This window comes from Arachis ipaensis, chromosome B2 (assembly GCF_059453495.1).
Source record: "Arachis ipaensis isolate K30076 ecotype BB chromosome B2, ASM5945349v1, whole genome shotgun sequence".
NCBI lineage: Eukaryota > Viridiplantae > Streptophyta > Magnoliopsida > Fabales > Fabaceae > Arachis > Arachis ipaensis.
This window is the reverse complement of record NC_142437.1, coordinates 18,580,628-18,598,280: the sequence shown is the minus strand read 5'-3', so window position 1 is coordinate 18,598,280 and position 17,653 is coordinate 18,580,628. Positions and strand designations below refer to the sequence as shown.

At 27.7% G+C, this 17,653-nt stretch overlaps 2 protein-coding genes across 3 annotated transcripts; one reads left to right on the top strand and one right to left on the bottom strand.

Moving 5' to 3' along the window:
* Positions 1 to 1,152: 1,152 nt before the first annotated feature.
* LOC107625045 (patellin-4-like) lies at positions 1,153 to 3,954 on the top strand. The gene is made up of 4 exons (XM_016327575.3): positions 1,153 to 2,171; positions 2,442 to 2,566; positions 2,757 to 2,898; positions 3,537 to 3,954. Exons 1-4 carry the CDS (start codon positions 1,290 to 1,292, stop codon positions 3,807 to 3,809), a joined length of 1,422 nt encoding a protein of 473 aa, XP_016183061.1. The 5' UTR covers positions 1,153 to 1,289; the 3' UTR covers positions 3,810 to 3,954.
* A 3,436-nt stretch (positions 3,955 to 7,390) lies between these two features.
* On the bottom strand, positions 7,391 to 11,173 carry LOC107625044 (legumin type B-like). 2 transcript variants are annotated; one of them, XM_088504937.1, is made up of 7 exons: positions 10,759 to 11,173; positions 9,837 to 10,129; positions 9,268 to 9,739; positions 8,615 to 8,713; positions 8,493 to 8,537; positions 8,097 to 8,365; positions 7,391 to 8,011 (listed from the first exon to the last, which is right to left on the bottom strand). In XM_088504937.1, exons 1-7 carry the CDS (start codon positions 11,048 to 11,050, stop codon positions 7,619 to 7,621), a joined length of 1,863 nt encoding a protein of 620 aa, XP_088361063.1. In that variant the 5' UTR covers positions 11,051 to 11,173; the 3' UTR covers positions 7,391 to 7,618. The 2 variants fall into 2 exon arrangements, with proteins under 2 accessions (XP_088361063.1, XP_088361064.1); XM_088504938.1 differs by having other exon boundaries at positions 8,097 to 8,347.
* Positions 11,174 to 17,653: the final 6,480 nt, after the last annotated feature.

Here is a 17,653-nt window from a genome sequence, read left to right as displayed (position 1 = left end):
ATTTATCCGTTTCAGTATTAGAATATGTGGATTATTAATTTAGATAAGTGGGTTTAATAACTTCATATTATTCAATCATCCCGTGGCTTAAGTGATAGATATTGCTAGAATTTGTTTTTATTGCTTAGCATTACTCTTGTCCATTTATTTTTGATAGAAGAGAAGCTTGACAATTTGATAGAAGCATTATTCCCTCAGTTTGCATCTCTTTATTCCTAATCCAAAATTGTATCTATTTCTGATCATTTTGTGTCCATGAAAAGACAATTATGCTTAGCTGTATCTTTATTATATCTGCGCTAAATCAAGTTTTTATTTTATATTGGCTACGTTAATGTATTAGTGTTGTCCTCATCATTTCTAATTTATTTACTTCTTATTAGGGTAAACTCATGAGTACTTATTTTAAAATTTGTTTAGATTTATTTTTAAAATTCTTTATTAAGTAAGAAGTATATGTTCTTGATTAATTAAACAGATTTTTATATTCAATTTTATTATTTTTTATACGAATGATTGAGATTTAAAAGAATAATTTTACTAATTATGTTATATATATATTTTTTTTTAATTTTCAAATTGACTATACATATTTAAGAAAAAAATAAGCTTGTAACTTGACAATTTATTTATTATTTTTAATAGCAGGTGATTTTCTTAAGAGCGTTCCACTTTTTATTTTATCTAGAATGTAGTTCCTTTCATTTTTCAAGCTTTACGTGACTAAATCAGGTATTTTATGAAATATAATATATACGCAATGAAGCCAGCATTTAATGGTTACTTTGATACATGCAAATCTACCAATTTGCCAACTTTGTTCATAGGGAGTTGAACCGTAACAGGATATAGCATGGTTATTTATATCATATAAATTGTTAAAATTCATTATTAGATATAATGTTAATCTAAAAAAATAGAATAGAATAAAAAAACGGTGTTGGCCTCTAAGTATTTAGACGTATGCCAGTGAAATCCAATGTTGGAGCCACCGCAGATGTGCTTATATCTCAGACACTATTTTTGGCGCCACCAAACTAACGGTTGAGACTTGTTGAAACTCAAGGCATTCATCCATCCATCACTCAACATTAATCTTTCTTTTTCACATTTTTGAAAAATTGAAGAACCCCTTTGTTTCCAAAGGAATTAACAACATCAACATCAACGTTTTCTTATCCAATTTCCCTCCTCTTCTTTTTCTTATCCTTCCTCCAACCTCCCCATCCTAGTTTCCCAGCATATACTCGGGTTTTCGCCGGAAAACCCGACCACAGAGGAGAGGATACATGACAGCCCTGATGGAAACAGATGGTTTCAATGAAGAAAATGGAGATCATAATAGCATCAACAATACCCTTGTTGGTGTTCCATTAGTCTTCATTGATAATAATAACAAGAAAATCCTCGTGGAAAAAGAGCTTCCCAATGAGAAACGAGCACCCCTTCAAGAGGACCAAGATTCTTCAAGCACAGAACAAGAACTAGATCAAGATCTTGGTGGCAATGATGAAGATATGATACATGACCCCGTTGAGATGAAAGTCAAGATAAAAAAATCACTGCTCGAATTCCGGGGCAAAGTGGAGGACGCCATCCTCAGAAACTACCTCTTAGGGGAGGGCTCTAAGAAGCTCACACCAGAGGAGCTTAAGGACATATCCTTATGGGGTATCCCTTTGCTTCCAAGCAAGGGTCATGAAGGCACTGACATCATTCTCTTGAAGTTCTTGAAGGCTAAGGACTACAAGGTCTCTGAAGCATTCGACATGCTCCAGAAGACCTTGAATTGGCGAATTGAGAATCGCGTCGACCGCATTCTTGACGAGGAAGATCTCGGCTCGGAATTCGAGCATGCCAGCTTCTTGAATAGTAGGGACAAAGAAGGGCGCCCTGTTTGTTACCATCTCTATGGTATTTTCAATGACAAGAGCCTTTATAAGAAGACTTTTGGGACACAGCAGAAGCGTGAGAGGTTCTTGAGGTGGAGGATTCAACTTATGGAGAGGGCTGTGAGGAAGCTATGCTTCAAAGAAGGAGGTGTTGATTCAGTGATTCAGGTCTATGATCTTAAACGTGCATCTCCACAACGGATGAAGGAGCTTGAATCAATAAGCAAGCAAGCTCTACTCTTGATTCAGAACTACTATCCTGAACTTGTCTGGAAAAATGTCAGTATTTTTTTTCATTATTTTATCCTGAACTTGTTTGGGTATGGCCCTTTTTCGAACCTGCATTAACGCGAGATGCTTGTGCACTGAATTTATTTTATCTTTCTGATATGTGTCGTAAACATTCAGCAAAAGATTTCACGTTAGCTGTCTTGGCTTGAAGTTAAATTGTTTCTTTTATGATATACAAAATCGTTTGATTTATATAGTTGACCTTTTTTATTAAAAATTTGAGTTATTATATTTAATTAGTTATTTATCTTTTGGCAGATAGTACTACATGCTCCATTTTGGACGTACACCTCTCAGGTGCTATTCTCAAGGTTCATGAGTCAGAGAAGTAAAAAGAAATTCATCCTAGTTAGGCCACAAAGGATCACAAAGACACTTCTCAAGTAAGTGTGCTAATTCCTGATCCTGATCCTGATCTTAAAAGTCTTGCTTTCATTAAAATCTTGCTGTTCAAGATCTTCTAATGTAATATTGATTTATTTGGTTAGCGTTGTTATTAGCGTTTTTGTTTTATAAAATCCTCAAAATAAAAACTTCGAATATTTTCTAAAATTCTTATTTTCGTTGTAAAAGATTTGTTGACCCAGAACAGCTTCCAGTAGAATATGGAGGTCTTAGGAGGGAAAAGGACCCAGATTTCTCACCTGAAGATAAGGCTGAAGAGCTCCACATCAGAGGAAATACAGTTTCTACGGTTGAATTTCCAGTCAGTGAGGTACTCAACATCAAATTCTGATAATCTTAAATATCTTTTGTTTCAAATTAAATTTTAATGCGTATAAAAATAAGTTTTGTAAATAGTTCATAGTTTTAAATTGCTAATATGACAACAATACATGATAGAAAGTTTTTGTAACACATTTTCACCGGTTCATAAATATCGCCCTTGAAAAATAATTCATTTTTAAAATTGATAGCAAAAGATTTTGTTAGTTATATTAATCCCTAAAAATACAATTATAAGTCAAATCGATTGTTTTGTCAGTTAGATGATCACGTGCTACCTTAAGTGCACATGTCATGATGACATAAAAATATTAATCCTACGTGTCACAAAATAATTGTATCTTAACGTGACATGTCATCATTCCAATCATTTTTTGACACGTAGCATAACCTATGATATCTAACATGACATATTATTATCTAACTAATGAAAAGATCAAATTTGACTTACAATTTTATATTTTAAGGACTAATATGACTAACAAATTAAAATCTTTTCGAGATCAATTTCGAAAACGAATTGTTTTACAAAGACAAATTCGAGTATTAACTCTAAATATTTATCGTACTAATAGATTTTATAATTAGTTATCATTTTGATTATTTTTGGAAATATTTTTGTATCAGTCTGGAGTGACAGTAACTTGGGATGTAACTGTGCTTGGATGGGATGTGTCTTACAAAGAAGAGTTTGTCCCAGATGATGAAGGGTCATACACTATATTGCTTCAAAATCAAAATAGGCTTGGTGAGAGTATTAGAAACTCCTTTTACATCAATGAACCTGGGAAGATAGTCCTAACTATTGAAAATGGCAACTACAGGAAGAGGAGAATGTTCTATAGATCTAAGACTAGAATCACAGTTCCCATGTTCATCTTGCTATCTAATAGTAGTTAAACCATTGAGGGGGTTCTTCCATTTTGATTTGGTGGATGAAAATTGTATATTTCCTTTTCAACTTTTTGAGAGAAACCAAGCAACCATATAAACAAAAAATTGATGATATGGCAGAATAGAACAAATTTACTATCACAGGCTAACATGTATCTTTCCAAATCCCAAGTCACTTTTGCAGAAAATAACATTATTGACAACCTATATGAAAAATACTACTTTTGCACCTTTAAAGGCTTAATTAAACCAAATTAGCACAAATGTTAGTTCATGATTATTTTAGAGTGAAATATTTGTATTTGTATGTTTATATCCACATACATGTGTTTGCATCTTACAAATTTCTTTTTCTTAGAGTAAATACTTTTTCGACCTTTGACTATTTATTTGAGAATAAAGTATTTTTTTATATTTAAAATTTTTTAATTGATTATCAACCATCGGAATAATTGGTTTAAGTGCCTTTTGTAAAGGCCGACTTGACGATGTGTTAGACCATCTCTATTAGAGAACTTATCTCAATTTCTATTTATGGTCTACCTGTCATAAAAAGTAACTCCACATCAGTTTTTGCGTCATAAACAGTAAATAAGAATTCAAAACATTTCTCTCTTCTCCATTAGGAGGAACTAACTTTAGTCCCTATTGTGGTCCCACTTAATTAATTAATTAAAATACTTAAAATTAATATAATTAATTTTTTTCAATAATATTATTTAAATTTATAAATATAAAAATAATTCACTATTAAAAGATATTAATATTACATAAATTCATATATAACAATAATACATAACATATAATTCAGAATTACACTAATTTGTAAAATTATTTAATACAAAGAAAAACATAATTAAGCTCTATAGTTGACGATAAGCATTGTGAAATTGTCATATGTGTTCAATTAAAGTCCTCTTTCAATTGTCTATGCTGCTGCCTATTTCGAAGTTGGGCATTTTTTTAAAAAAATTAATGGTATGGTGCAATGGCCAATTTTAATAATGTGGTTAGGCATTTTAAAATTTAAAAGTAAAAATAACGAACCCAACCAACAATTATTTTGTAAGGTGTAAAAATTAAATTTATTTTTTAATATAAATAAATTTAATTAATTATAATTTAATATAATAATATAAATAATATTTAATATTAATTATGACATAAATAATTAATATAAATTATTAATTAAATAAAAATATAATTATTTAATATAATTATTTAATTATTTCAAATTTTATATAATTATTTATTTTTATAATAACTTGCCATTATTGGTTAATATGAGTCTCTCTGAATGAAAATTCTCTCTTCTTGAATTATGTGCAGGGACTCCATCTCTCTATACTCCAATGGTAGGTTCTTCCAAAAAGTTGAATGGGAATCCAACTATTAGAGGTGCTCTTAGACCATTTGCAGTAGGAAACTCATCCCAATTCCTATTTATGGCCCACCTATTATAAAAAGTAACTCTACATCAGTTTTTGCGTCATAAACAGTAAATAGGAACTCAAAACATGTCTTTCTTCTCCATTAGGAGGAACTAACTTTAGTCCCTGTTGTGGTCTCAATTAATTAAATAATTAAAATTAATATAACTATTATTTTTTCAATAATATTATTTAAATTTATAAATATAAAAATAATTTACTATTAAAAGATATTAATATTAAAAAAATCATATATAACAATAATACACAATATATAATTCGGGATTATATTAAGTTGTAAAATTACTTAATACAAAAAAAATATAGTTAAATTTTATAGTTAACAACAAACATTATGAAATTGCTATATATATTCAATCAAATTCTCTTTTAACTATCTATGCTGGTGCCTATTTAATTATTATAATTATTAATTAATTTAAACTAATTTACAAAATTAATTAACATACATATAATATGTATGTAATATATATTTTAATTTATTTATATGTAACATATTTTTTAATTCATTTATATGTAATAGCAACCATTATAATATATATGCATACAATACAACTATTATTTTATGAGAACAACTAGGAACCAAAAGCATATCAGCCAAAAATTAGCTAAAATGTGTTTGGGTTCCATAAAAAATTGGGTTTTGGTTTGTGCTCTGTAATTTTAGGAGCGGTTTTTAAACGTATTATTCAAAAAATAATTTTAATTAAACGATTTTGTTTACTTTTTGGCTGCTCACATTTTGGTTCCATATACTTTTTCTTATTTTATATATATGTTTTAATTTTTTTATTGACATTCCACATATGTCAAATTTTGAGTCCCTCTGAATAAGAACTCTCCTCATCGATCCATGTAAAGGAATTCATTTGAGTTCACACTTCAACGGACAAAAGTATCCTTATGTCAGAAGAGAAATTTAGAATAATTACCATTAGAATTGCTCTTAAAAACTCTTTAAACAAGTATAGAAATTGTTTAAACCAGTTACTTAAATAAATAATTGAGAATTGATTAAGAATTTTTAAATTATAAATGAATATTTTATTCTTCTATCAAATAGTAAGGGAAAAAGGGATTTATTTATTTTTATTTTATAATTTTTTTACCTCTAAATTTGAATTAAATCACAGAGCTATGAAATGAGAATACTTTAGAAAGTCATATTTTTATTAGAGAAAATTTTACTCCTTTTTTCTGCGAAATGCTAAAATGACACTTCCTTTTTTTCTATTTTATAAATGTACATTTCTCTCCATTCTAACTTTTAAAAAACCCCATCTTTAATCCATTTTAAACTTTTTTGTGTTAATTAATGTTAATTTTATCTATTTTTTAAAAAAAATAAATTATTTTTTAAAAAAATACTCATTAACAAAAATTTTATTTTTTATTATTAAATTTTCTTTACCAAAATATTCTTTAATAAATTATTCTTTTATTAATTAAATTATATTTTTTAAAAAATTTAATAATTATATTATTTATTTTTTCTAAAATACCCTTCAATAATTTTTTAATTATTAAATTATAATTTTACTAAAATTTTCGTTAACAATTTTTTTATATTTTACTATTAATTTTTCGATATCTATATATATTATTTTAACATTAAATAAAAGATTTTAGTAAAATTATTTTTCAATATCAATATATATTAATTGCTATATATATATATTAACAGTGGTAAGATTTTTTTATTTAATGTTAAAATAATATATATTGATATAAAAAAATTAATAATAAAATATAAAAATAATTGTTAACAAAAATTTTGGTAAAATCATAATTTAATAATTAAAAAATTATTGAAGGGTAGGTATCTTAGAAAAAAAATTTTAATTATTAATTTTTTTAAAAGTATTTTAATAAAAATACAATTTAATCAATAAAAAAATAATTTATTAAAGGATATTTTGGTAAGTAAAATTTAATGATAAAAAATAAAATTTTTGCTAATGGGTATTTTTTTAAAATTAATTTATTTTTTCTTAAAAAATGGATAAAGTTAATATTAGTTAACACAAAAAATTAAAATAGATTAAAGAGGAGGTTTTTTAAAAGTTAGAAAAGAGGGAAATGTACATTTAGAAAATAAAGAAAAAAGAAGTGTCATTTTAGCATATCGCGTGGGAGGAGAGTAGAATTTTCTCTTTTTATTATTATAGAAACTAATACACGTCGTCAATCATACATAGATCAAGAAAGAGGCTCAGATAGGCACATAAGTTAGGCCTAATCTTTATTTTAACTCGAAGTTCCCAACAACATCCAAAATTTATTTACTTTATTATTATTGAAGATGGCCACCATAATCTAGAACCATCATTATTCTTGCTATCAACTTGAGCATTATTATTATGATTAAGTTTGATGACGACGTTGAGGCCCATACTGGGAATCATAAGCAGCGACCAAAGGGGTCTGGTTTCCATTGTATTTGAGAGCACTGACTTGATGATTTCGAAGGCCAAAAGCATTGATGAGAACATCAGCGGGGATTCCCCTAAACACTTGCTTGAGGTGGCTGATTGAAGCACGATCAGTTGTTTTGAACGCCACATATTCAAATCCTTCATTCCCGGCTTGCTTACCCACAGCGAAGTTCTGCGGCACCAGCAGAATCTGTCCTTCCCTTAGAACACCATTGAACACCGCGTTGCCTTGGGAATTCACCACCTGGATCCTTCCTTCCCCTCTTAACCCATAGATTATGCTGTTTGCGTTGTTGTTCCAATGGGGACTGTATATGCCATTCTATATGTACATTCATACATACATAAGTTTTGATTTGACTTGACAAAACAATGTTAATAATAAGTAATTGATCAATATTAGTTACCCTGTAGAGGAGAACGTGTTCCGCACTGAGTTGGAACCATCTGAGGATGGGGAAGGTCAAGCTATTAACTGAGCTGATGCGGCCGGCTGCAGGGTTATAGAAATCAGCACGGGATGGTCGGGCAATGTCCTCAACAAGAGTTGGACTGCATAGTGTTTCCTCCACTCCGTTTCTACCGTCTTCATCATACCTTCTTCCTTGTCCTTTTGGACGTGATGACCACCGGGGTCGTCGATCGTCATCATCATATCCTTGTCGATCATCATCGTCTAGAATATATTTAGAATATTATACATTACTACAAGATATATATATATATATATATATATATATATATATATATATATATATATATATAGATACTGTATTAATATATTTTAATAACCTTGTAATTACCTGGACGACGCTCGTCATCATCGTATCCTCGTCGATCGTCTTCATCTAAAACATATTTAGAATATTATAAATTAATATGAGATATATGTTATATTAATATATTTTAATAACCTTATAATTACCTGCACGACGGTCGTCGTCATCATGCCTTCTTCCTTGTCTTTTTGGACGTGATGACCTCCGTGGCCGTCGATCGTCTTCCTCTCCTTCTTCGTATTGACCTTATTAAACAGAGAAAGTATTATATATTAATACGAGAGATATATAAATATTTCATATCATAATATTCTAAACAATAATGTTAGGTAAATAAATACTGTTACATAATAATTTAACATTAATAATTTAATATATTATGATTATATACTTATTACGACTAATATTATTTAATTATTTTTACAATAATTAAAAAATCAAAATAAAAAATTTTTATACCGTAAATATATTCTAGGTTTAATTATTCTGTTAGTTCTTATAATTTCATAAAATTTTTAATTAGGTCTTTATATTTTTTTTTTCTTTTTAATTGGTTCCTATATTAATTTTTTTTTCAATTAAGTTCTTATTAGTAGTAATTGCCTTAATTTTATAAGGATCTAACTAAAAAAATTAGTACAAAGATTTAAATAAATAAAAAAAATATAAAAATCTAATTAAAAAAAATTTTAGTGCAAAGACTTAATTAAAAAAAATATATATAAACCTAATTAAAAATTTCATAAAATTATAAGAAGCAAGAGAGTAATTAAACTTATATTTTAATAACATTATTTACCTGGACGACGGTCGTCATCATCATATATTCTTCCCTGTCTTTGACGTGAACCCCGTGGTCGTCGATCGTCTTCGTCTCCCTGTCTGTAGGGATCTTGTCTATGTGGACGACGGTCGTCATCATAGTCATATCCTTTTCCTTGTTCATCCCGTCTTCGTGGTTGGCGTTGTCTTTCTTCTAGTTCATCTTCATACTGTTTTCCCTCTCCCCAGCGAGGACTTATGACGTCTCTGAATCCTCCCTCCACTCTCACGATTTGGTCCTTCGTCTGTTCTGGCGGGTTCTGGAGTATCCTGGCTATCTCCTCATCCACGCCGAAAGCATGCGCTAGTAGTTGTGTACTGAATCCACTCAAAACGTTGTTGCCTTCTTCCTCCTCTTGCTGATGCTGCCCATGCCTGCGTCGCGTCTGTGGTTGTTGTTGTTGCGTCTCTGGATGCTCTTCTTCCGGATTTCCAGCTAGGTAGAATCTCTTGAACCAGCAAATACAAATATTTTAGATGAAGAATGTCATCATCACCTAAATAAGTATATTGATATCTATAATCAACTCAACATTAGTTACCTACCCTTGGAGAAGGATCAAGTTGGTTATCCAAGTTGCTGGTGTCAAGAAGCGTGATGGCAACAATAGGCTCATTTCCATAGTTAAAGCTCCAGTAAGGAACTCCTGCCGGGATTGCAAGGAGATGACCTTGCCTCAAGTGGTAGATTTTGTGGTGGCTATCACCCTGTTGTTCTTGTTCTCGTTCAGACTCTCTCTTAATAGCAATACGTCGTCGTCTGTCCTCTCTAGACTGCGATTCAGCCTCTTCATATGTCACAGGGCATCCAGGTAGAGATATTCCAACGACTCCATTGCCTAAATCCACAGTTAATTATATATAAAATTAGTTACAACAAATTACAGAAAATTAACATGTTTATGTGAAATATCTTATGAAACTACTTTGAGAAAAAGTATAAGGACTAGCAAATTTTATTTATATTGACCAACAATTTTAGTTAACACATATTCTACTGGTTCATTTTGATTTTTTTTTTAACTTCAGCTTATAAAAATATAAAAATAAGCTGACGATTAAGTACCGGATAAAAAGAATAAATTGTGTTGACTTTATTATATGAGGAGTGTTAGGACTTAGAAGTAGTAATTTTTGTGATTTGTAGCCATCAATTAATCATTACTAATATTTTTAATAATATGAGATTATATTCAATGATATGAGATTACTCATATTTTTTTTATTAGTTAAGTGTTGACCAAATTTTAATAAAAGTGCTGGGCCTTAAAAGACTTTTTCTTATTATATTATTGACTATATTTTTTGAAAATATAAGTCAATAGAAAAAATATAGTTCTCACTAGTCTTGTAAATGAGAAATTTTGATAGATACTATATCATAAACCTATTTTTCATAAAATTTTAACGTGATAAAAAGAATTACATGAATTCTTATAAATGTAATAATATGAAACAAAAAGCAAACCTTGGGCGATGAAAATGAGCTGGGGATAATTGGCGTAGGAAGGCAAGTGGAAGCCGTTAGGGAAGATGGTGCGCTTCAGAAGCGTGACACCGGCGCACCTTAGCTCCGGGTGGTTCGAGTTCCATGTCTCGGTGATGCCGCCTTGGGACTCAATCCGGTTGTCCGGCGTCAAAGCATTCAGTCTGTCGAGCTGGCATTCATTGAAACTCTCTTCAAGCCTCGTTCCAAAGCATGCACTTGTGAGGAACACCAACCAAACGTAAAGTGAGAGCCTAAACGGCCCAATCACCATCTTTGTTCAAAGAACTAATTCAATTGGAGAAGAGGGAGTGTATGTTGTTGAGAGAAGATAGCGAGTCCTTAGTTATTTATAGGGTTCATAGAGAATGTGTGTGAGTGACACGTCAATGCATGCATGGCTATGAAACCCTTCATTTCTTACACATATATAATAAGGTTTGGCCTTCACACTCTGCTCTTCTTCATCCATATCTATGGAACTTTGTTTATTTGTATTGCATGATGAACCTGGCCAATATACAAGGCATCATGCACTCATTATATTCATGTTCTCCGCGTCTCTTTTAATTTCTGTTCTGCATTCTAAAATAACGTAATGATAAGTACTTCTTGTCTACCTCCTTCTCTATATGTATGTATGCCACAACACAACCACTATTTATGTTTTATTTAATTTAGGTTTAATTATTTTATTAGTATCTATAATTTTATTAAATTTTTATATTTTTTATTTTTGATTGGATTTTTATTTTATTTTTAATTTTATAATTAAATTTATTTTAGTATAAAAATATTAAAATTAATAAAATATTTTTTGATAATTAAAAGTATCTAAAATAAAAAACATAATTAAAATTTAATCATATATTTTTTAAAAAATATTTTATTAATTTTAATATAAAAAAAATCTAATTATAAAATTAAAAATAATGTAAAAATTTAATTAAAAAATATATAAAATTTAATTATAAATTTAATAAAATTATAAAAAATAATAAAATAATTAAACTTTTAATTTAAAATTACTTGTTTATTTGTTTTAAAATAAGTCTCGTATTTTACATTCAAGTTCATTCTTGTCATTTAGTTTATGCTGCGGGTTTCGTTTTTTTTTTCTTCTTTTTTTTTTTTATCTTTTTTTATTATCGCCATTGTCACCACCACTATACCTCCTCCTCCTCCTCTCCTCCTCTTCTTCTTTTTTTTTATTTATTTTTTTTATCTTTTTTCATTATCGTCATCGTCACCACCACTATACCTCCTCCTCCTCCTCCTCCTCCTCCTCCTCCTCCTCCTCCTCCTCCTCCTCCTCCTCTTTCTTTTTTATTTGAATTTCTTTTATCTCCTCCTTTCTTTTCTTCTTTCTCTTCTATCATCATTATCATCATCACTAATAACACCAATATTTTGCTAATATTTTTATTGATTCTGATTCTCTGTGGTGATCGAATGAACCAAAAATATTATCAAAACTAAACTATTGTATAATACTAAATGATGAACCAAAAATGGTCCATTGTATACATTCGAATTCAAAAACACTTGCGTCTCGAATGAACCGAAAATTAGCTTAAAACGAAACCATTGTATAATACCACATGAACCAAAAATTGTCCATTATATAAATTCGAATTCGATGATAATGATAACGACGATACGTATTAGAAGAAGACAATGACGATAACGATGATGATTATGATGATGATGATGATGATAATAGAGGAGAATGATAAAAAAGAAGGAGATGAAATTCCAATAAAAAGAGAAGGAAGAAGAGGAAGAGATGTTGTTGGTGACGATAGTAACAAATTAAAAAATAATAAAAAAGGAGGAGAAGAAGAAGAAGACGTAGCATCCAAAATGAAGAAGAAAAAGAAGAAGAAGAAGAAGCATGAAGAAGAAGAAGCGCAAAAGGAAGAAGAAAACAAAAAAAACACTTAACTCAAATCACTTGGATGAACTTGATTGAATCCTAATACTTCATGCATATGAAATTTCTATAGGTTGAGCAGGGTTAGTTGAACTCTAATGGTAAAGTTTCACACAAAAATTAAATAACAAAATAAATAAGAAAAAATAGTTAAATGTTATAGGGTATCATAAGACATTCTTCTTTTTATCTTGGTCCATTATAGTATGATAATCCTTATTATCTAAATTATTTAATGAAAAAATTTTACTTTCTTTTTTTGAGATATACTAAAATGATTTTTTTTTTATTTGTAGAATATATATTTTTTTAAATTTTTTATTTTTTTAATTTATTTTAAATTTTTTGTGTTAACTAATGTTAACTTTATCAATTTTTTAAATAAAAAAATTATTTTTTACAAAAATATGCTTTAGCAAAAATTTTATTTTTTTGTGATTAATTTTTGCTTACCAAAATACTCTTTAATAAAAAAATTTTTATTCATCAAATTGTATTTTTACCAAAATATTTTAAAAAAAATTAATAATTAAATTATTTTTTTAAGATATCCTTCAATAATTTTTTAATTATTAAATTATGATTTTATCAAAATTTTTATTAATAATTATTTTTATATTTTATTATTAATTTTTTTAATAATTAAAAAATTATTGAAGGGTATCTTAGAAAAAAAATTTAATTATTAAATTTTTTAAAAATATTTTGGTGAAAATATAATTTAATCAATAAAAAAATAATTTATTAAAGACAAAAAAATAAAACTTTTGCTAAAGAGTATTTTTATAAAATATAATTTATTTTTTTCTTGAAAATAAATAAAGTTAACATTAGTTAACACAAATCATTTAAAATGAATTAAAAAGAAAGTTTTTTAAAAGTTATAAGAGAGGAGAATGGGGCAAATCACTAATATAAACCAAGGGGAGGAAATATTTATACAAATCTGCCAAATCAAAATTTGGTTCATGAATCCATCAATGCACATTTCTATATAGTTCGAACCAGGTCAATTCGAACTCAAACTACATGTAATTCGAATCAATGTGATTCGAACTATGTATACACGCACACTCCCACTAATTCGAATCAACCTGATTCGAATTACACATACACAGTAATTCGAATCAGGGTGATTCGAATTACACCCACGCACGCGTTCCCAGGTAATTTAAATTTGACTCATTCGAATTATTCATGGTATAATTTGAATTATACTGTTAAAAAATTAATAATTTATTAGAAAAATTTTATTAAAAAATTAATAATTTATTAAAAAATTTATTAAAAAATATATATATTTTATTTCATACAATAAAAAAAAACTAACAAAATATTTAATTACGAGGTTTCTTTAAAATATTAATGAGCTATCAATTCGAATTTCATACAATACTCTTTTGTCCATTTTTAATAGCTCATGAATATTTTTTAACAAAATTTTTTAATAAATTTATTTAAATTATACTACAAAAAATATTTTATTCTATGCAAAAAAAATTTAAAAAAATGGCTTAAAAAATGTTAGGAGTATTATAAAAATTTGTAATGTTCTAATGACTTAGGTAAATACATGCGACTGATTTTTATGGTTATGAAACTAATGAGTGTGTAGTCATCTATTATGGGGTATTGGGGTGCTTAACCACAGTGTGGGGGCAGCTTTTTGGGACATTAGGCAGGAGCAATTCGGATGGTCCGAATTGCTGAAGAATAAAATATATGGTACAAATCGGATGGTCCGATTTTCAAGGAGTAAAAATTTAAATTTTAGATGGTGCAATTCGGACCGTTCGTTTTGTTTTTTTTTTTTAATAAATTGAAAAAATAATTCGTAGGGTCCGATTTGATTATTATAAGATTATTTTGAGGGGGAGGAGCAGATCGGACCCTGCGATCTGTGGTAGCAATACGGACCGTCCGATTTGTAATGGAGAATTCGGACGGTCCGATCTGTCCTTACCTGATCCCACATTGTTGTAAAGCACACATTCTCTCCATAAACCTGTGCTACTCCAGACCATTCTCCATAATAAAAATAAAAAGCGAATACATGCATGTACTCAAATTTTAAATAAAATACTCTACATAGTCAATAATAATTTAAAAATTAAAGAAAATATTTTATTCCATACAAAATAATTAAAAAATATATTTTATTCTATACAAAATAATTAAAAAAATAGTTTAAAAGATGTTATGAGTACTATAAAAGTTTGTAATATTCTAGTGATTTAGGTAAATACATGATAAAAATATATTTTCTTTAATTTCTAAATTATAGTGATTATGTAGAGTATTTCTTTAATGTCCTAAGTCATTAGGACATTACAAATTTTTATAGTACTCCTAACATTTTTTAAGCCATTTTTTAAATTATTTTGCATACAATAAAATATTTTTTTGTGGTATAATTTAAATAAATTTATTAAAAAATATTCATGAGCTATCAAGAATGGACAGAAGAGTATTGTATAGAATTCGAATTGCTCACCATATAATTTGAATAAGAGTGATTCGAGCGTCCCCGGGTAATTCGAATCATGTAATATCTCACCATATAATTTAAATAATTTTATTAAAAAATTATCATAATTTTTTTTAATAAATTTATTTAAATTATACCACAAAAAAATATTTTATTCTATGCAAAATAATTTAAAAAATAGCTTAAAAGATGTTAGGAGTACTATAAAAATTTGTAATGTCCTAATGACTTAGGACATTAAAGAAATACTCTACATAGTCAATAATAATTTAGAAATTAAAGAAAATATATTTTTATCATGTATTTACCTAAATCACTAGAATATTACAAACTTTTATAGTACTCATAACATCTTTTAAGCCATTTTTTTTAAAAATTATTTTGTATAGAATAAAATATATTTTTTAATTGTTTTGTATGAAATAAAATATTTTCTTTAATTTCTAAATTATTATTGACTACGTAGAGTATTTTATTTAAAATTTGAGTACATGCATGTATTTACCTAAATCATTAGAACATTACAAATTTTTATAGAACTCCAAATATTTTTTAAGCCATTTTTTAAATTATTTTGCATAGAATAAAATATTTTTTGAAGTATAATTTAAATAAATTTATTAAAAAAGTTATTAAAAAATATTCATGAGCTTTTAAAAATGGACAAAAGAGTATTGTATGGAATTCGAATTGATAGCTCATTAATATTTTAAAAAAGTCTCGTAATTAAATATTTTGTTAGCTTTTTTTTAATGTATGAAATAAAATATATTTTTTAATTTTTAAATTATTAATTTTTTTAATAAAATTTTTAATAAATTATTAATTTTTTTAATAAAATTTTTCTAATAAATTATTAATTTTTTAACAGCATAATTCAAATTATACCATGAATAATTCGAATTAGTCAAATTCGAATTATCTGAAAATGCGTGCGTGGGTAACTGGGTGTAATTCGAATTAGTGGGTGTGTGCGTGTGTACATAGTTCAAATCACATTGATTCGAATTACATGTAGTTTGAGTTCGAATTGACCTGGTTCGAACTATATAGAAATGTGCATTGATGGATTCATGAACCAGATTTTGGTTTGGCGGATTTATGTAAAATTTTGCTCTCCTTGACTTAATATAATGATTTGCCCCAAAAAATGTACATTTTACAAATAGAGAAGAGAGGAGTGTCATTTTAACATATCTTAAAAGAGGAGAATAAAATTTTCTCTTATTTAATTTTATAGGTTCAATTTATTCTTCTAGACTATTACAAACCTTACGTAAAATTTAACCCTTTTTTTTAATTTGATAGTAAAATTTTACTTAATAATATATCATAGATGAAATTAGAATTAACATACAATATCTTTCTCTCATATAAAGATATTCATATTTTAATCAAAAATATTATTTATACACTAAAATTAATTATTAGAATCAGTTACTAATATATTTATATATTTATATTTTAATATTTATTTATATTAATGACTAATTTTTGTGGCTGATTTTAATGTACACATAATATAATCATATTTCAATTAATTAAACGTTAAAACAAATTGAGGATACATATAGAATTTCAGTACAGAATATTTGTACTCACTAGCAGAGTGCTGGTGTAGTGTTAGTGAAATTTATTTAGAGCAATGTTATATGATCATTAAATATTATTATTTTTGGTCAATATTTGATTAGCAATATAACATTAGAAATATAGTTAGTTATACTGGCTAAGATTAGTTATATTCACGGTGTCAGTTAGTTAGTTTGTTAGGAAGTGACTTTTCTCAAGTTTGTTATAACTGTTTTCAGTCTTGTGCTCAAGTCTGCTGCGTTTGTTTATAAAGACAGAGACACAAAATTGTGTTGGCAGAAGAGACATGGACAGAGACAATGTGTTCAGAGACACTGAATTAGTGTATTTTGTGTCTATCCTAACAGGAAAGACATAGAGACACTAACAAGAGACACAACTTATATTTTATTTTTTCTTTCACTATTTTTGTTAATTTTTTATAATTATATTTTTTATTATTATATTTTTCATCTCAAATTTTTTGAATGGAAAAAAATAAGAATAAATTGGATTTTCATAATTTGTTCTAATTTATTGCCAAACAGAATACAAGAACACAAATTTTATATCTCTATCCATCAATGTCTTGTCATATCCTGTTTTCAGTGTCTTATCCTATCCTGTTCTTGGAAACAAATGCAGCCTTAGTTACTAGCTTCTATAAATAGCTATACCTAACTCACTTGGGACTAAGTCTTGTATTCTTCTCTAATCAAGGTGTGTTTAATAAAGTTCATTCAATCGTTTCTTTCTTTGTTTTAGTTATTCGAGATTCTAATTCTTCATTGCTTGATCTGGTTTCTACATTGTTGTTTTCTGCTGCATAACTTTGATATTCAAGGATCTTAGAATCCTGATAGAAGCGTCGATGTAGTAAGTTT

What these genes read in the sequence shown, in the direction of transcription:
- LOC107625045 (XM_016327575.3), top strand. Translation starts at nt 1,290, where the DNA reads ATGACAGCCCTGATGGAAACAGATGGTTTCAATGAAGAAAATGGAGAT. An exon ending in CTGAACTTGTCTGGAAAAAT is followed by an intron (nt 2,172 to 2,441) that starts GTCAGTATTTTT and finishes ATCTTTTGGCAG; the next exon opens with ATAGTACTACATGCTCCATT. An exon ending in ATCACAAAGACACTTCTCAA is followed by an intron (nt 2,567 to 2,756) that starts GTAAGTGTGCTA and finishes TCGTTGTAAAAG; the next exon opens with ATTTGTTGACCCAGAACAGC.
- LOC107625044 (XM_088504937.1), bottom strand. Translation starts at nt 11,050, where the DNA reads ATGGTGATTGGGCCGTTTAGGCTCTCACTTTACGTTTGGTTGGTGTTC. An exon ending in GCTCATTTTCATCGCCCAAG is followed by an intron (nt 10,130 to 10,758) that starts GTTTGCTTTTTG and finishes CTGTGGATTTAG; the next exon opens with GCAATGGAGTCGTTGGAATA. An exon ending in AACACGTTCTCCTCTACAGG is followed by an intron (nt 8,012 to 8,096) that starts GTAACTAATATT and finishes ATGTACATATAG; the next exon opens with AATGGCATATACAGTCCCCA.